The 19,837-nt window shown below is 40.1% G+C and overlaps 1 protein-coding gene across 1 annotated transcript in view; it reads right to left on the bottom strand.

Moving 5' to 3' along the window:
• LOC137536634 (alpha-2-macroglobulin-like) overlaps positions 1–19,837 on the bottom strand; it is a 143,179-nt gene that overhangs the window by 88,748 nt on the left and 34,594 nt on the right. The window contains exons 8-13 of the mRNA XM_068258884.1: positions 17,202–17,316; positions 13,747–13,853; positions 11,429–11,614; positions 7,331–7,555; positions 5,479–5,551; positions 1,350–1,495 (exon numbers count right to left, since the gene is read on the bottom strand). Of these exons, the coding sequence (XP_068114985.1) occupies positions 1,350–1,495; positions 5,479–5,551; positions 7,331–7,555; positions 11,429–11,614; positions 13,747–13,853; positions 17,202–17,316 (852 nt within the window). The remainder of the gene's footprint in view (positions 1–1,349; positions 1,496–5,478; positions 5,552–7,330; positions 7,556–11,428; positions 11,615–13,746; positions 13,854–17,201; positions 17,317–19,837) is intronic.

Below are 19,837 nucleotides of genomic sequence, written 5' to 3'. Positions count from 1 at the left end.
GTGCATTTTTCAGTTTTGCGTCTATCACTACTTACAAGCTTATAATTTAAAAATAATAGTAATATACCCTCTTGACATGCATATTAATAAACTTCAGACCCTTAGCTAACTATTTATGCTTTTTTGATTGTATTTTTTTTATTAAAATTTTTATTTGAATATTTTTGGGTGTGGGAGATAAACAGTTCATTTTAAATGCAAACGTGTGACTATTCATTTAACATTAAAAAAAATGTATGTAGATGTAATTTACTATTTGGCCACAAGATGGCCTCAACCAATTTTTTTTTTTACTTCCTGTAAGCTTACAGGAATTGAAGAGGGGGTGTGTAACAGAACGATTGTGGCTTCTCCATAGAAACCAGCGATTGTTCTAATGGGAACTGCTTTCCATTCATTGATCTCCGGGCTAACATGCAGCCCTGCGCACCCCGGCGGTTGCGGCCCTGTGAGCCCCCGCGGCACCATTTTTTTGATGGACGTAGCTCCTACGTCCAGCATGCCTTTTTGGACGTAGGAGCTACGGCATAAAAGCTAAAGCAGTTAAAGAGTAGTTGTCAAGTATACTATCTTAAAAAAAAATAACACACACACACACACACATATATATATATATATATATATATATATAGAGAGAGAGAGAGAGAGAGAGAGAGAGAGAGAGAGAGAGAGAGAGAGAGAGAGAGAGAGAGAGAGAGAGAGAGAGAGAGAGAGAGAGAGAGAGAGAGATTCACATTGCTTCAATTAATGGACCAAAGGGGAGCCCTGGCAGTAGATTCTGTACTCTTTGAACTTACTGCTGGGGCTTCCTATTGGTCATTACACTAACCAATGGGATTCCTCCATTTTAAGGAATCCCATTGATCAATGTAATGACCAATAGGAAACTATTGTTGAAAAAAAAGACCTCTATAATGTACAAGCATTGTGGCGAAAATAGATTGCTATTATCTTACCTAATTTTTAAGGTTAACATACAAATATATATGCAAATGCGGAATACTAGCAATTGCTGGTGCAGTCCCTGGTGTGCAAAAGCATTAACAAGAGTTATGAGGGACTGCACACATAACATTTCATACTGGAAGACTGGGATTTGTTGGCCGTCTGCACTTCAAACAAAGTACTGCTGCCATAGTGACAAGACAATATACTCTGCACAGCGCTGCGGAAGATGTCAGCACTATATAAATTCTAAATAATAATAATAATAAAAGTCTGAAAAAAGAAACAATTTCTTTTGAAATAAAATAACTGGTTACAAATCAAAACAGAAAGATCCTTTATAATAAACATTTCTATAGCAATTCCACTTTGGTATGTAATTTTAAATCAAAATGTTTACTTGCCTTGTTCTTAAGACATGGTGCTACTCTGTACGGGGTCCGGTCAACGAGAGCTTCTCCTTTTGGTAGAACAGTGTGGACAATAATAGAAAAGAATGGAGACAGTTCTCGTCCAACATGAATCGGTATAACGAAGGAGCTGTGGAGAACTGGACATAAAACAAATACATTTAATTTAGGGTAAATGATTAAACACAAGTTTCCCCAATACAAATAGCATCACAGGGATGTTGAACTCCAGTTTTCAAGGGCCGAGGTCCTCACATATTATTGGCACAGCTTAAATTTATTGATGAGAGTGAATCAGGAAATGTGTGGTTCATCAAGCAGAACACACTTCTCTATTTCTCAGTCCATACACACAGGCATGGATATAGGCCTCGAGGACTTGAGTTTTACCGTCTTTGATCTATGGGAGACATTTATCAAGAGTGTCTGAGACAAAATATTGGTAGGTTTTTAGAAATCCATGCAGGACTGTCTCAGGCATCTTAAAAAATCATTAGATAGTGCAGATTAGATTTCTTCTAAAATTGTTTTAAAATAGGAGGAGCTAGAAAGGTCTCTCAGACAGTGCAGTGTGTGAGGGGAATTGCTGTTGCTGAGGTAACCAACACGCCTGCTGTATTGATAGCAGCAGGCTCTGAGGAGGAATTCAGGAGGGGGGAGGAGCACATCACAAATCATGTCTAGCCTGCACTCTGCAATCATGTCTAGCCTACAGTTCTACAGGCTGTAGAACTGCTTTCAAGCAGTTCTTAATCTGTGCCAGTCAGGGATGGATTTGCACTTTTCTTAACTATAGTGCAGCTCTAGAAATTCATGCTAAATTGCCACTATTACCTAGGATTTAAGAAGGTTCTTATTATCATGCAGAACTGTTCTCCCTGCTGGTTAGAACAGATTAAGAATAAAAAAAACTGTCGGTAATGCATTGATAAATCTCCCCCACATGTCTAATCATGTTTGACTCCATCTTACTTTGGTGTCCGTCTTCCCAAAAAAGAAAATGTGGCACTTCTCAAACATTTTTTTTTCAATGATGAAAGGTATAAAGTTTTAATCAGTTTGCTATAATACAAGAATCACACATTTCATGTATCAAATGATCGATTCGTACTTCTCTGATTGGCGGTTAAACAAGGAACAACAGTGAGACATGTTCATCTATCATTATGAACTTGAGGTTTTGATTGTAGAATCATGAACATGCTCTATGTGTAAGGTTTTTTAACTGTTTGGGGGAAACAAGGGGATTAAAAGGTGAGGAGAAAGCACCAGGACACTGCTATTTCTAGTATGCTTTTGTATGCTCTTCCAGTTCTTTTAAATTGGCAAAATTATTATTGGAACATTTAAGGTCTGCAAGAGCCTGCAGGAGCTAGTAAAGTTTTATTAACCATATGACCAAGGATCACACTAAAGAGTGAGATAGGGGCCTTATCCTGGAAGACTAATTATTGAATTCTATTTTGCTTTAAAAAGGAGCTGTCAGCAATACTATCTCAGAAAAAATACTTGCTCTACTTACATAACATATGTATTGCAATGTCCATGTTTTGATTTTAGTGATTTTTAGTGATTTTTTTTTGTGATCTTCAGACACTCCAACCCTGCAGTAGAAAGTGCATTGAGAAATATTGGCCAATCAGAGAGGTATAGGAGGGGAAAACAGGAGAGAAAGAAGCTTCAGCTAATCAGGCTATATTAGTTAAGTCTGAGGGGAAAGTAAAGAAGCAAAAAAAGACAAGGACAATCCAAAAGTTAAAAATCACTCCTACTTTTCTTCTCCATAAACAATCATTCCCCAGTTTCCCTGGCTCTTATTCGGTACATCTGCTGCACAAAGGAAGTTGCAGGGCATGCTGGTTTTTTTTCTTCTTTTCTTTCCCCTCAAGCATAACTTATGCAGCCTGATTGGCTGAAGCCTCTTTCCCTCCCTTTGCTGTGATTGCCGTAGTAATCTCCAAAGACTAATTTTAATGTTGTGGTGCGATGCGATCATCCAATCACAACGCACTGATAATACAGGTTTCTGGTGTGAAACTGGACTAAAAAAAGAATAAGAGCTTGTGCCAGTCATTATACATCCACATTCTGTTGTAATGCAGCTCATGACTTGTAGTTTATGGGAACCAGATGGTGTGGAGCTGCAAGACCTCACTTTCTGAATGGCAAATCTTGCAGTGGGATAGATAAGTGTAGACTAAGTGTAGTTGCAGGAAGCACAGATCTTACAACTTGACAATATGGCACTAAAAGCAATACTGATATATGGCAGGGTGGCAAAGTGGATAGCACTCTCGCCTTGAAACGCAGGGTCCCAGTGATGATCATAATCAGCTAATTACGATGATGCAACATTTTGCGTACATTTTTGCAATTACGCTTATATGCCATTACAAATTGTTAATTTAATTGATGTTGCATTTACGCTTGAATTTATGCATTATTTACGCGTAATTTCATGCTGACTTTGGAGGTGTATAGCAAACACACCATACATGCTATTGCTACATATGTTAAAGAGAATAGTTGGTACAAGTTAAAAAACACTTTTTTTTCAAAAAGACCCTGGAGTTTTTTATAAACTCAATTTTAAAAAGGCAAAGAAAAATGGCTTTTAAAGAGACTCCGAGCAGTGCCTGTGGGTATGCCTTTAAGCATACCCACAACTAATTAATTATATCCTCACACCTACCGGCATGATGTTTGTAATTATATCCCCCTGGGTTCTTTATATTTCATTGCATTGCACTGAATGGAGCTGCCGACTTTGGGGAAAAGTCGTCCTGTGTAATACAAGTAACTATGGAAAGATGCATACCATTTTGAAGCTCTCTTTCTCCTCTTTCCAACAATATATAAACCCCCCCTTACGCCTTTTAGTTTTTGTTATTTTCGCGACCGCCACGATTTCGATCACAAAAATAGCGAAAACTAAAGGGCGCAGGGCGGCGGTGTATATATATCGTTGGAAAGAGGAGAAAGAGAGCTTCAAAACGGTATGCATCTTTCCATAGTTACTGCACTGCTCGGAGTCCCTTTAAACACAGAATAATAACAGTTTAAAAAACATTTTTCTTTGTCGATTTTCTCAAAAACTACAAGGCCTTTTTGAACAATTCAACTTATACCCACTATTCTCCTTAACATATGTAGCAATTTTGGTAGCAATAGCGTGCATGGGGGATTTGCTATTCAGCAGCACAGTCAGCACCAAATTACGCATGAATGATGCGTAAATCCAAGCGTGATTATGAATGCTTACAATTACATACAAAATTATTTGCTTTTCCCCAAAATTTTGCATTACGATTACGAAGCGTAATTTTGAATTACGATGTGTAATTAGGCATAGACAACATTTCTGCTCATCACTACAGTGGTTCCCTGGTTTGGATCCCAACCAGAGCCCTATCTGCTTGGAGTTTGTACGTTCTCTGTCTGCGTGGGTTTCCTCCATGCACTCTTCTTGCCTCCCAAAAGCATGGCTTCTTTATAAAATGGGCCCTAGACTACGAAGGACACATGAATATGTTAGGGATTAGATTGGGAGTTCCTCTGGAGGACAGTTAGTTATATAACTATGTATACTCTGTAAAGCGCTGCAGAAGATGTTGGTGCTATATAAATATTAGGGATGGTCGAAGGTGGCTATTTCCAATTCTGCAGAAATTCTGATTTCTGTCAATGCTGATTTTCGATAAGTCTTTTTTTTATAATTTTATTTTTTTTTGTATTTTCTGATTGTCTAAAGTATTGGACAAATCAGAGAATGTAGAAATTTACGTGGTATTTCTGATAATCGGAATACCACAGAAATTTTAGGCTTATCACAAGACTTAGGAATACTCAGTAGTATCCAAATCTTGTGATTGGACTAAACGACCGCAGTAATCCACCTTTTGTGGAAAAATTCTGCATTTTCTGGTTGGTCGAGTGCTTCAAAGTTCTATGATTGGTCTAAAATTACTGAGTTGCAGAAATCTGATTTTTGAGTTCCGTTTTATGATTTCCAATTGGAAATGCAGAAATTTCAGTCCGTATGAGCATCACTAATTGATACTAAATATTAATAATTTACACTATATGACATGTATGCTTTCACAATTTTTAATGCAGTACTTACGTGGTTCACTTGTTTGTTCAGAAAGATCAACTTTATGCTCTTTATAAGTATGGATTCCATCTTTGGACAGCACCTATGGTAGCAAGAATAACGTATTTACATCAGAAAAGCTTAAGGACATCCAAGATGAAAATAAACTAATGAGATAAACAATTGTATCTATCCTCCTTCTCCTAAAAATGACTTTTTTAGAGATCCTAGTTTTTACATTTTTTGTGTTTCATTATCTCTGCTCAATGACACATGCATTGAAGTATGTCAAATCAAATCTATGAACTATTGACCCTTTTTATTTCTTTCCTGCTCTCAGAAGCCATTTACAGACAGGAAAGTGTTTTATGGCTGTAATTCCTTATCAATGAGGGTTACACTATAGTCCGACCCAGGCCTGACCCGGACAGAAATTGTCCCTTGCATACCTGATCTTTAACTCTTTCAGGCCGAGAAGGGGAAAAAAGGAACACAGCGTAGTTATTTCTGTGCTTGGCACTGTACATACAAATGTTTATCTCATTATGTCTCATGTCACTTTGGTTGCCCTCTAAGGAGCAATACTCCACAATAGCCTTCGTTGACCCAACTGGAAGTAAGGTGAGCATGATAGATGGAAGGTCTGGAAAGCCTCTGCAGCCTCCAAAGGCTCCCCACTACTTAGGTAATTATCTAAAGCCGGGTACAAACATCCAATTTCAATTGGCCAATGATTGGCACATTCTACCACTTCCATGCAGTGTGAGAGCTTACCTGCAAAAATTTCCAGCGTCTTAAAACTCTGCTGACCCTCATTCTACACATAGGTTGTACAATTGGCCACTGATTTGCCATCAAAATTTGTGTATGCACCCTTAAAATATTTATTCTCACAGGTTCACTTGAACTAAAAATAGGCATTTGCAGAGCTGTTAACAATAAAGTCTGGTGCACACTTTCAATTAGGATTGGCCCAAAGCTGACCAATTTTACTGCCTCCATGTAGAAGGAGGATTTACCTACACTATCGTCTCTTATTATTCAGTATCTGTTGACCCTTGTCCTACATGGAAGTGGTAAAATTGGTCAGTCACTGCTCAATCATAATTGAAAGCATGTACCAGGCTTTACTAAGTGACACACTTCAGTTTTCTCTCAGTAATTTCACTAATTGTGAAATTGTCCCACTCTGTGTGGCTGCTATTAGTAATTCAACATCAACCACCAACTTTTTCCAAGGACTTGCATAAGCCAATTTTTACCTCTAAAAATCAGTGCTGGTCGTAATGGAAAAATCTACGCTTACGGATCATTACGCGTAATTTTACGCGATTACGCATTACGGTTACGGCGTAGGAAATTATCTACGGAACATCACTGTAATTACGCGTAAACTTACCCAGTTACGCGTAAGGATACCGTAATGTAGGCGCTTACATGTAGGCGCTTACACTACGATGTTACGCGTAGTGCCGTAATACCCATTAATGCGTATTTTTTGACGCATACGGACGATATGTACGCAATAGCCGTCAATGTGACAGTTATTGCGTACATATCATTACGCTTATATACTGAAGTGCGGGAGAAGATACTATTGGTTGCTTAGGATGTTGACTGATTGGCTACTCTTAGAAAAGGGGAGTTTTTACGTTAGTAATTAAGCGTAAAATTACGCGTAAGTGTTCGTAAAATTACGCATGCCTAGCAATTACAGTAGACAGTGTAATTACGATACCACATTACTGCTTACGCGTAAATAATTACGCGTAAGACCGTAAGTTATGCGTAGCGCTTACGCATAAATTTACATTGAATTACGATGCGTAATTACGCTCATGCGTAATTTCGGCCCAGCACTGCTAAAAATACTGATACTTACATGATAGAAGAATGAGATGTGGTCTGCTTTAGCATCCAGGTTCTCCTTCTTGATTCGATATTCAACTTTCACTGACTGGTCAGAGTCACATGCTATTCTGTCTGATATAGATTGCACAGTCAGAGAGCTGTCACTTGGAGAGTAGTAGGGCCAAAGCCATAAGACATCCTGCGTGCTCTTGAGGTTAAACTCAAATGTTTCATCTTCATCAAATGGATATGAAGCCTGTGGGAGACAATGACGGTTACGTGGATAATGTGAAAAGAAGACAGGTGATTAACAATAGGTCGAGGCATTTGAGATTTATTGACTTTATGCCCTGAGTAAGACTTTTAAAATCGGCCATAAATTACTCCCTGATTATTAATTCAACTGTAAAGGTACGTACACACGTCCTGATTTTCCAACTGATAACAGAGATGGCCCGAACAGTTCGCCGGTGGCCAGTATCTGGTGAACTTCCACTGTTCGTGTTCTCCACGAACTGCAAACATATGGCATGTTCGAGCCACCCCCTATACATCATCATGGAGCCAAACTTTGACCCCTAACCTCACAGTCAGCAGACACATGGCAGCCAATCAGATAGCACCCCTTCCTGTGCCCCCCACTCCCCTATCAAAAAGCAGTTGTGGTGGCCATATTGGATTCATTCTCTGCTGGCTGCTGACTGTTAGTGAGAGCAGGGTCAGACTTGCTGCAGATAGGTAGGGAAAGCATTAGCTAAGCCTGTGTTCTTGTTCCTCACTTGCTGTGAAAGCACCCCAAACAGTTATTTTGAGGGATAGCACATCAGTCTCCTTTTTGTTGTGTGTGTGACTGCACAGCCCACCGACACCCAGAGCTGTGTGCACAATACTGCTATCGTTGTTGCCTCATTAATTTGCATGCACAGAACCACTCCAGTGCAATATTATTTCACTGTATTCTGATAGTACTATTGCATTTCTCTGTGTGTGGCACTCCACAGCCCACCAACACCCAGAGCTGTTCATAATGTGATTTCTGCCCTTTAGGGATTAAAACTCAACTTTGCATCAACTCCATAATTTTTGGTGGGACTTTTGGCATGGATCCCTCTCTGGCATGCCACAGTACCCTTGAAACAACTTTTCCATCACTTCTGTGGCCAGAAACAGTCTTTGTAGGTTGTAAAATTGGCCTGCCCATTTAAGTCTATGGCAGTTCGCCGGATTCACATGTTTGCGAGCATTTGCGGAAGTTAGCATTCCCCCCTCGCGAACAGAAAATTCTATGTTCGCCACATCTCTAGTCTCTATGTGTGTATAAACGACTTATAGTAGTTTGTCCATCTAATAGACATTCAAACATACAGTCAATTGATCATTCTTTTAATCTAATCCATTGTTTATCCAGTCCATTGTCATTTTCAAGTTGGTTAAATGACATGTAATTTAGGATATCCGGCGTTTTGTTGTTCAGTGTGTACAGGACGTTTGAACAATTTGTTGTTTGCATTTCAAGTTGTTCAAACGACCGGTTTAAATGACAATCAGGCATAAAGTTGGACGTGTGTACGCACCTTCAAACCATACTGATTTTGCTACTCTCATGAGATATGATCACCCCCGCCGTCTGCCGTGCATGCAAAATAAATTGGGTAAATTGGGAAATTTGGGTACTGTAATATAGGCGATAGTAGAATATCAATAACACATACCGTTATTCTACTATTTAACAGTAAATTTACATTAGTAAAATGTCGGTATATATGACACCGATGTTTTACTACAGCTAAATCTAACCCTATTCTCACGCAGAGCCCTCCCCCTCTGATGAATAACCCTAACCACCACTCCTGCTGATGCCTAATCTGCACTCCCCCCCCCCCTCTTCAACACCTAACCTTAAACCCCTCCAAAAAGCTTAAACCCCCCTTTCCTAACACATAACCTTAACTGTCCTCCTCGACACAAAAAAAAAAAAAAAAAGCAAATCTTCTGGAAAAAACAAAAAATTATTGGGCATCTCCAATGCCTATATTTCCATATATAGCCAAAAGTCCATGGATGCCTATGGAGTTAGGCCCAAATGTCTGCAATGCAGTCGGCACCCAAATTTCCTGCTTCCTGGCTGTCCATCTATTACTAACTTGCCTTTCTCCTCCAAAGCCTGTAGTCTGTATGCTGTATACCCCATACATCAACCGTACCATTCTAAATCCTTGTTTGAAACCTTTACTAACAGAACTTTAAAGCAAGCCTTAAGTAAGGAAACTCACTTTAGGTTTAATACTTACCTAAGTAGAGGGGAGGTTCTGGATATCATAGAGCTTCCCTGTTCCTCTGACAAGCCCATTGTTGCAGTACCATCCCTGGGTGTAGCTATTCCATTAAAATGCTCTTTGTAAGTACTTGGGCAATCTTCAAAACTACTCACACCCCCCTCCCCCCCCCCACACGAGTCCGTCTGAGCATGTACAGTTCCTTAGTAGGTATCAGTAGGAACTACTGCAGTAGGAACTACTCAGGGACAGTAGTTTTAATGATTGCCAATGTACTTACAAAAAGCTGAAAGGGTTAAAATAGCGACTAGTGATGATCATAATGGTGAATGTTGTAATTTCATAATTTCACCTAATTTTCATAATTATGATTGTAATCGCAAAATCATAATCATGAAAAATTATGTAAAATTGTGTAATTTGCAATTTTCATAATTACAACTATTTTCATAATGGCTAAGTCGTGATTACACACAATTTTGACTAGTTAGGAACAACTGGCATGTAATTACATTTAATTTTCACATAATTACGTTAAACTACACAAAATTACAAGGAATCTCAAAACTGAACATGAAATTACAAGTAAACTCGACATAACTAATTACTCCAAAATACAACTTTGACAAAATTTACAAATTACGACTTTGCATTGTAATTGCAAATTACTATGTGAAATGAAGCATATTTTATATTCCTCACTTACCAGAGACCAGATGACGGCGCTGGAGGGATGGGCCAGATGGAAGAACGAGAAGGCTTTATGCTATGTAGAGCCTACCCTCTATTCAGGCAAGTATCAAATCTGGAGTAAGTTTCCCCACTCCAGGTTTACTTTAAGAAAAAGTATGATCATAGCTCTTAGTAGACTCCCCTGTTCCTGTGAATGCACCTCCAAATTCCTGTAGCAACAGGAACAGGAAAGGATATATGAATAGCACTTATCACACCTGACTGCAAACCATAGATATGTGATTTTTCACACAGAAATGGATAGAAGCGTGGGCTTTCCATGAAGAAGCACTAGCAGGCTGGAAGCCTATACAGATAGTAGAGCTGTTGTACACCATACATACTGTGTTTCTTCTGAAGTAAGACATCCCCTGAGAATAAGCCCAAGCAGGAATTCCTAGCATGCTTGAACTATAAGACATCCCCCGAATGTAAGCCCTAGCAGCAGCCCACATGACACCAGCAAGTCATGCTCAATACATAGCCTGACTACACAAGAGCAGCAGTATAATATGAGTTCTACACTCCTGTATATGTGTCAGACAATTTGTGTTTTTGTTGGAGCCAGCCCTCCTGATCTGTCTTGATAAGCATCAGCAGCACTTCACCTCTTCACCTCTTACCAGAACACACAGCTTATCCTATCATAGCTCTGGGAAGCCTGGCAGAGTTCTCAGCCTGCAAGAAATAGATTCGTACCCACATGATCAGCAGAATCAATTTCTTGCAAGTGAGAGCCAGTATCTGCAAACCACAAGCTCTGTGCATGCTGCTTGTGTTTCAGCATGGCATGAAGTGTATACATTTTGTATAGAAAAACATCCTTTGAAAATAAGCCATAGCACATCTTTTGGAGAAAAAATTAATATAAGACAGTGTCTTATTTTTGGGAAACACGGTAGTATATAGACTGTTGTGGAAGGGGAGGTCTTGGAAATAGGAGGTAGCCAGGAGGTCTCTTTGACAGCAAATGCAACATTCTTCAAAATGCTATTTGGGACAATTTTTTTTGTTAATATTAAAGCAACACTAATCCTTTACTGGATTTTTTAAAGAAAGAAGTTACCAAAAAGAAAAAAAATGGAGAAAAGACAATATCGAATTTGACAATAGCAACTTACAATTATCGTGACTCCCTGTTCCCAAGAGTCAGTTTTGAGTGTAAAATGAGCCAATCCATCTTTGTCAGTCTCCAATTTGTGTAATATTTCAAATTTTGGTGAATCATCACGGTCTTCTCCAGAAGCCTTCGATATCACAATAGCTGTGTTAGCCTTGGGCTGGTTTTTATCATCGACTGCTTTAACCTGAAAGTGACAAAGAACAGCATTAGATATTGGTGAAGAGAGGTTTGGGAAGGCATGATGGAAGAAGAGAGGTTTGGAAAAAGGTAGAAGACAATGGAGTGAAGACTCAAGAGAACCTGTGGTAGGACAGGATCGAGAGATGAGAGAAGAGAGGAAGCATTCAATTTAATGAGAGAAAGCAATTAGCCACTTTCCGAGTCCACCTAACGCAGGTTTGCGGCAGGACAACAGCTCGCTCTTTCTTCTGGGGCGCATATGTGTGTCATCTCATGAGGAATGGGATTTGACAGGAGTTTGCACGAACATGCTCTCCCGTCACTGCGCACAGGGGACCCCAGTGATCAGCCTGCCAGCCAGTGATCAGCACCTGCAGGCTGTTTTTTAGGTAATTATATATTTAAATATTTATATAGCGCTGACATCTTACGCAGAGCGGTACAGAGTATAGTCTTGTCACTTAACTGTCCCTCTGAGGGGCTCACAATCTAATCCTTGCCATTTGTCTATGTATTGAGTAGCATATTTATGTATCTTAGTCTAGGGCCAATTTAGAGGGTAGCCATTCAACTTCTCTGTATGTATTTCTTTTTACAAAATGTAGGTATTTTATTAATTACAAAAACTAAAAAGAGCAGCAGCAATCATATAGCACCAAATGAAAGCTCTATTTGTGAGAAGAAAAGGAGGTAAAATTCATTTGGATGCTCAGTTGTATGACCGAGCAATAAACTGTTAAATTTGTAATGTGCCGATTGTAACAAAGGGCCTGGTCACTAGGGGAGTATAAACCTTGGGGCTCAAGGGGTTACAGAGGAGGCAACATCTAGGATATGTGTGCAGTCGTTAGGTTGCCGGAAGAAACAGTTTCTGATGTTGCTGATTTAATTTTCAATAGTTTTGATAAAATCGGCAGAACAATGCAGGGAGTAAAAATTGTAATTTATTGCAAATATATTTTAATGAATTTAGGAAAATATGTTCTCAATAGGTTACAATTTTGCTTAAAAGTTTCACATTTCGCTTACAATTTTCACATTCATGTCTCTAGTCTTGAGTATTGCTCAGTACAATTTTTATTTTATTTTTACTCAAAAAAACTGTTTGCACATCACATGAATGGCATTTCATTTAGTTTTTGGAATTTATGCACCGAAACACCACCATGAATTCCAAATTCTGACTTTCAATTCAAAATTGTGATATTTTGGTACAAACAATGGAATATATTATGCTACTAAATTTGTGCGCTCATCCCGAGGCAGCAGGGAATGCTAGGCTGTTTTTTTGCATAATTTAAATAATAATATTTAGATAAAATAATAATTTAATAATTTTTTAAAATTATTGTTTAAATTTTTTCTCATTAAGCCCTGGTTTTCACACACTGTGCATAACTGAGTGCATGTGCAAACACTGTGCAGTTCATTAGCAGTGATGACTGTATTCAGCATTTCACGTACATTTTTCGCATTTATGCCTATGAATTATTACAAATTGTTAATTCAATTGATTTTGTATAATCATTCATAATTACGCATTCATTTATGCATAATTTATACATAATTTTGTGCAGACTTTGGCGGCGAATGGCAAAGGCCCCCATACATGCTTTTGCTACTAAAATATGCTATATATGTTAACGAGAATAGTGGGTACAAGTCAGAATTTTTTTTTCAAAAAGATCTTGTAGTTTTTAAGAAAATCGATTTTAAATGTGCAAGAAAAATGTTTTTTAAACGCAGAAAAATGACAGTTTAAAAACCATTTTTCTTTGCATCTTTTAAAATCGATTTTCTCAAAAACTATAGTCTTTAAAAAAAAAACATTTTGTACCCACTATTCTCTCTAACATATGTAGCAGTTTTGGTAGCAATAGCATGTATGGGAGCTCTGCTATTCGCCACCTAAGTTGGCACAAAATGATGCATAAATTATGCAAGAAATGAATACGTAATTACGAATGCCTACAATTACGTACAAATTTAATTATTAATTATATTATTCCAAATTTTGCATTACGATGTGTAAATGTGAATTACGATGCATAATTTCTGTTCATCACTATTTGTTACAGAGATGGCAGTTTGATGTATTGACATCCACATAAATCAGCACAACATTGTTTTGTTTACCGTGCCACTGAATGGAATTCCTTTGTGGTATGTATCTGATGTGTCCACAAATTTTACTTTCTTGTGGTTGCTGAGGAAGAGGTTGGCTGAATCTGTTTCTTTGTGACCTAAAAGACAAAAAAAATGATTTCAATGTCCTCTGTATTGCATTGCACTAAATCACAGGTGTCGAACTCCAGGCCTGGAGGACAGATCCATGCCAGTGTTTAGGATGAACTGAGAAAGAGAGGAATGTGTTCTACTTGATGGACCACACCTTTCCTGATTCAGACCCATCAATTACCAGTAATTTGAGCTGTGTCAAAAAAGGGGTGAGGACCTTGGCCCTCGAAGGGCCGATTTGACATCCCTGTGCTAATTTAAAGCCCACTGAAAACACCAGACTCTGGATGCCTCCCACCAACTGCTTCTGTGTCATCAGGCATTAAGGAAGACATTTTGTTTAGCTTACCTGGCTAGCGGTTCATTGTTTGCTCTACCCCTTGCCCTTTATATATTGCTAATTCAAGATCAAAATGTAAATACTCGAAGCAGGGCGCCATCTTAGCAGAAATGCTCTGCTGCGTGCCCCACGTAACGGTAATTCGGGCTCTGGTGGCTGCCAGACACCAAATTACATCTCCCTCCGAGTTGCAACTATTTTTTCAATATAGTGACACAAGGGCCTTATAGAGAACTCAGTGGAACCATGTAAGGACAACATGTTACAATACAATTATCCCGTAACAATTTATTCCGTATCTTTCATATCTTCAAACTCCCTGCACCCCTATGCTAGGCTGCATTCTCTCTTTTTAAATGGTATGAATATTTCATCAACTTCTAATCTTTCATCCACTTCAAACTCCATGCATTATCCATACTATGTGGAAATGAACAGAGGCGCCAAAAGGACAAAAGTAGCTAAAACTAAAAAAAAAAAAAACGGGGGAGGCAGTGGTGGATTTACTTTCTCCAAGCAGACACAAAAACAGGTAGACATTATATCAACAAGCACATTTATTTATATATACACTCCAAAGGGTAAAAGCAATGCGTTTCAGGTGTGGCTCCACTTCATCAGGCAAAAGGGGATAGAGCATACAGCAACAAGTGTCTATGACTCAGTCTAGAGGCGCTAGGCTGAGTCATTGACTCTGTGGCTCTCTCATCCACGGTCTACAGACGCCGGCACTTCGGCAACCCTTGCTTAACAAGAAGATCAAACAACTGAAATGCCATTCCCTTGTAGCTTAATGGCGCTGGCAGAAAAAAAATGACTTGCTGGAGCATTTCCAGAGTTACAAAGAGGCTTTACATATGCTCAGACAGGCCCTCCCAGCAGCCAAACATTCATACTTTTCCTCACTAATCTCCTCCCAGACCCTAAACTATCCTTTGCTACATTCAAGTCCTTCCTCCGTGTTTCCTTCGTTAGTGACAAAATAACCAACATCAGAAAAATCTTTACCCAGCAGCCTCCTCTCTCCATACAAACCACAAACCTTACATCCCCACTAACAATCTTCTCACCACTATCTGAACTCACTGTCTCCTCACTCATCTCTAAATCACAACCCACCGCATGCTCCCTCAAACCCATGTACTCTCACCTCATTACTTACTTATCCTCTACCATCTGACCTGCCTTAACCTCCCTCTTGAACCTTTCTCTCTGGACAAGAGTGAAATAGCAATCTTCCCACCTCACAATTCCATGCCCCTGCCTGACATCACTATTTCTGTTGATGCCACTTCAATAATGCCTGTCCCCCAAGCTCGCTGCCTAGGCATAATATTGGACTCATGTCTCTCCTTCAATTCACACACTGACAAACTTTCATCTCCCTTTTCTCACACAGGACACTACCAAACATCTGATGCATGCCCTAATTATTTCACAACTAGACTATTGCAACTCTCTGCTCTGCAGCCTCCCCGCCAACCATTTAGCCCCACTACAATCCATTATGAACTCTTCTGCATGACTCATCCACATCTCCTCCCGCTTCTCCAGCCTAATCCCCCTCTGTCAGTCCCTTCACTGGCTGCCAGTTATACAAAGGATTCAGTTTAAAATCCTTACCCTCTCCTACAAAGCTCTCCACAACGTAGCTCCTTCCTATCTAGATAAAATTATTTTCAGATATCATCCTACATGCAATCTTCGCTATAATAACAATTTATTCTCTGGTCCTGCAATTTCTTCTCAGTCACTGGTTCTTTTGCTCATGCAAGCTTACTCTCCTACCTAGGACTCTTCAGCAACTGACCACCATTTCTGCCATCTCATACACCCTTTACCTACTGTCCTATCCCTGAAACCTTTAAACTGTAAGGCCTTTTGGCCAGAGCTCTCTTCCCCTTTTGTCTCACAATGCTGTATAATGTGTGTGCATATCTCTCACCCCTATGTAAAAAGCTGTAGCTGATTTGTTCACTTTTATAGTGGTAATCCACCATTGTCTTGTATTAACCGTTGTATAGTTTATATTTGTTTTGTTATACCCTGTATGCTGTTGTACATCGCCATGGAGAATGCTGGTGTACTGCTACTACTACTACTACTGCTACTGCTACTGCTACTGCTACTGCTACTGCTACTACTACTACTACAAAATAAGCTCTTTATTACAATGCCATTAAAATGACATAATAGTAAAAAAAAAATAGGCTTTGGCTGCAACTGATTCGATAGCTCTTTCTCAAGCTACTTAGCCTAAATACAATCAAAACCACACCTGCTTATATAGTCACAAGTGATCATATTATTAACCAATCAAATTAAAAAGGCAATAGCCAATAACAGTACATATAGGAGAAGAGGACCTGATGGGGAACTAGGTCAAAAAAACACACCTGCAAAATAAAATGCCAATCAGGCGTCTCCTACTGCTGCAGGGCGATAGCGTCTAAATAACTGCCACAATTACTGGCAGTGATGTCAGGAGAGGGTGGAGAAGCACAGCATGATATACAAGCAGCCAATAGAAAATAAGGCTGACCATGCGCCGATCATGGCGCATTATATGTGCGCCAATCCAGGCACATCATGTGCGCCAATCCGGGCGCATCACGTGCGCGGACTCGGGGCCCAACTCACAAAAGGGTGCCAACCAAGCCAGCATGCCCAAAAGCTCCAGACTTGCAAACCAGGGCGCCAAGTAGTTTGCACGTCCAAAGCTGTCACTGATCGCGCACCAAGTTGGTGCGTGCTAAACGCCGCACCAGCACGCCCGAAACAGCGCATCGGCATGCACAAAATGCTGCACCACCCGCGCGCCAAACAGCCTATCAAGCCACTCCGCACTTGAACAGCGCGACGCCCCGCGCGCACCGTAAGCATGCTGTATGGGCCTCATTAGTACTGAGACATTTGGCTTGGGCATGCAGGAATTTCTCCTTTTACTGAGTGCTCCTCCACTCCACGATTTTTTGTAATAATAATAATAATAATAATCTAACTACATTCATACCTGTACCATCCTCTGTTAGGACTGTGTTAATTTGTAAAAATCCAAAAGGATCGTCTTCTGTAAAGTTAAAGGGCTGAAGGTCAATCTCCTTGGATAGACTTCCCTTAGCGTCAGTCTACAGGATTGAAAACCGAAACCAAACATGAGTAGCATATAAATAACATTGACATTTTTTAAATAAGAAAGCAAGAAGCATTCAGGCAAGGGGAGGTAAGTGAATTGTATTGTGGAAACAAGGGAAGGGGAAGAGAGGAAAGTCAAAGGGAGACAAAGATTAGGAGAAGGTAGTGGTGAAGGACAAGAAAAAGAAAGCTTTGGCACACAAGCAGGGAATGAGAAAGATGAAGAAGACGAAGAAGATAACAGAGAAGAATGAACTGCAGGAAAAGAGAATAGATTGCGGGAGGTGAAGAGAAGAGAACTCACCTTTTGCAAATAAGCATCTTACTAGCAACCCATTTTCCATCTACTTTACTCAAATACTTAACTCAATTAGTATTTGAGTTAAGTAGATGAAAAATGGGTTGCTAGTAAGATGCTTACTTAGGGGCTTGGTGATGTAGTGCTATGCGTTAATGTGGGTTGTGTAAATTATGTTTAACAATGCTGTACTTTCTGTGAGAGAACGGCAGGGTTTGGGTCATTTTCAAAATTGTATTGTGTAATAAGGTGGAATATTAACCTGTATTTTAAGGTGTGTGTGTGTGTGTGTGGGGGGGGGTTATGGAATAGTTACGCGGGTGGGACAGTGGAAGATTAATAAACATTAATGTGCTCGGTGTTTACCATGTGCGGAAATATGAATTTACGTTGGGGCCTTTTTACTGTCAATCTTTTTATTGTTTTGTTGTGGACTTGGGGAGGGTAATGCAGTTGTTATTGTAATCAAGGAGGGGATTCCTTTTGTATGGATGTTTTTAACATATCGATAGTCTATGAATTTGCCTTTGTGACCTGCCAGGCTTCCGCTCCCACCGCTGGTCAGACCAATGACGAGCACCCTAGTCGGGGTTTACAGTGTTGTGGGAGGCGGCATGAGTGGGCACTTACACATTTAAGTTCCTAGCGTGCGGCGTGTCCTGAGCCCCTGATGAGTCACGCTCTTTGAGTGACGAAACGCGTTGGGCGGAGCCTTTGGACACGCACGCTTTGCAGACATCATACTGGATGGAAGCTGCTGGCACTACGGTGGGGAAGCCTGGAGGGCGGCATGCGGATATGTGAGATATGCTTGTGATTTTTTCTATCCGGTACACAATTTATTTTATGGGGCCTTTGCCATATTAAAATACGTTTTTATGCCATGAGAGGCGGATGTTTTTATGCTTTCTTTTAGACTACGCTGCTGTAATATATTGATGTGCCTGAAACAAAGCCGACTTTCGGTGAGCAGGGAACTGTTGTGGGGAGTGTGACCCCCACCCCGCATGTGGTGTTAGTTTTCCCTTTGCACAGTGTGTGTTGTTGACACAGGGTGTACTAGTGCTGAAGGATTACACGCTATGTGCCTATCTTTTTGATCTAGGTCTGCGAACAGGTGGCAACATTGAAAGAAAGACCGGACGAGCTGCAATGTTTGGGGGAAGCCACTTAACTTATCTGTTTGTTTTCGGGATGTTGGAGGAAACTGGAGTGCCCAGTGGTAGCTCACACTTACCGGGATTCAAACCGGGGACTCAGCCCTGCATCCTATTTTTTGTTACAGTAGAGCTGGAACTGAACAGCTTCTGTAACAAAAACGCTTGGGAAATTGCTCTGATCTATCGCTTTTCAGAGCGATTTTCCACTTTCTTGTAATTAACATTGATGCTGCATCGCCTCAGAAAAGCGCAAAAATGCTGCAGGACCCGCGTTTGCGTTTGGGAGGAAATCACATTGATCTGATGTGATCCATCCCACTCTAATACATTAGCCAAGCGCTTTTCAAAGCACGGTGTTTTTAAAAGCGCTCTTGTTGTGCACCAGCCCTAAGTGAGATTGGGGCCAACTCACTACAATATCAAATTTTACATTTTGATTGCCCATACCTATGGGCCAGTAGGCCACTACGCAAGATGGACTGTTCTGCAGCTTTCCATCACTAATGCGAATTGAGCCTCAGGCCAAAACTAGTTTTTATTATTCAGATGAGTCACAAGCAGCTACCGTGGCCAATTATGGGGAACACACATCATTCCAATCAGGCAGCATGAAGCAACCAGGCATGGGCTTCCGAATTCCGCGGAAGCTAAAATTCCGAAATTCCGCCGGAATTGGGGTTTCCGCATGGTTCCGCGGAATTCGGAATTTGCAATCCGGAATTCGGAATTTGCAATCCGGAATTCGGAATTCCGGCAAAATCGGAATCGGAATGAATTGACCAATCAGGAGATGCGGAATGAGTTGACCAATCATAATCAGCGGAGAGTTACTGCGCTAAAATAACGGTTTCAACATTTTTTTATCCAAATTTACAAATTACAAATCAACTTTATTAACAATAGATATTTCAAATGAGCGATTGAGTGTTTCTACCTAAATTTACGGAAATCCGTTTAAAAATTACGGAAGTCCGTTTAAAAATACGGAAAGTGCACGTGGCGGAATACCGCGGAATTCCGCGGAATGTAGCGGAATTCCACCGGAATGTAGCGGAA

The sequence above is a fragment of the Hyperolius riggenbachi genome, chromosome 10, assembly GCF_040937935.1.
Source record: "Hyperolius riggenbachi isolate aHypRig1 chromosome 10, aHypRig1.pri, whole genome shotgun sequence".
Lineage (NCBI taxonomy): Eukaryota > Metazoa > Chordata > Amphibia > Anura > Hyperoliidae > Hyperolius > Hyperolius riggenbachi.
This window is presented reverse-complemented; position numbering and strand designations above follow the sequence as displayed.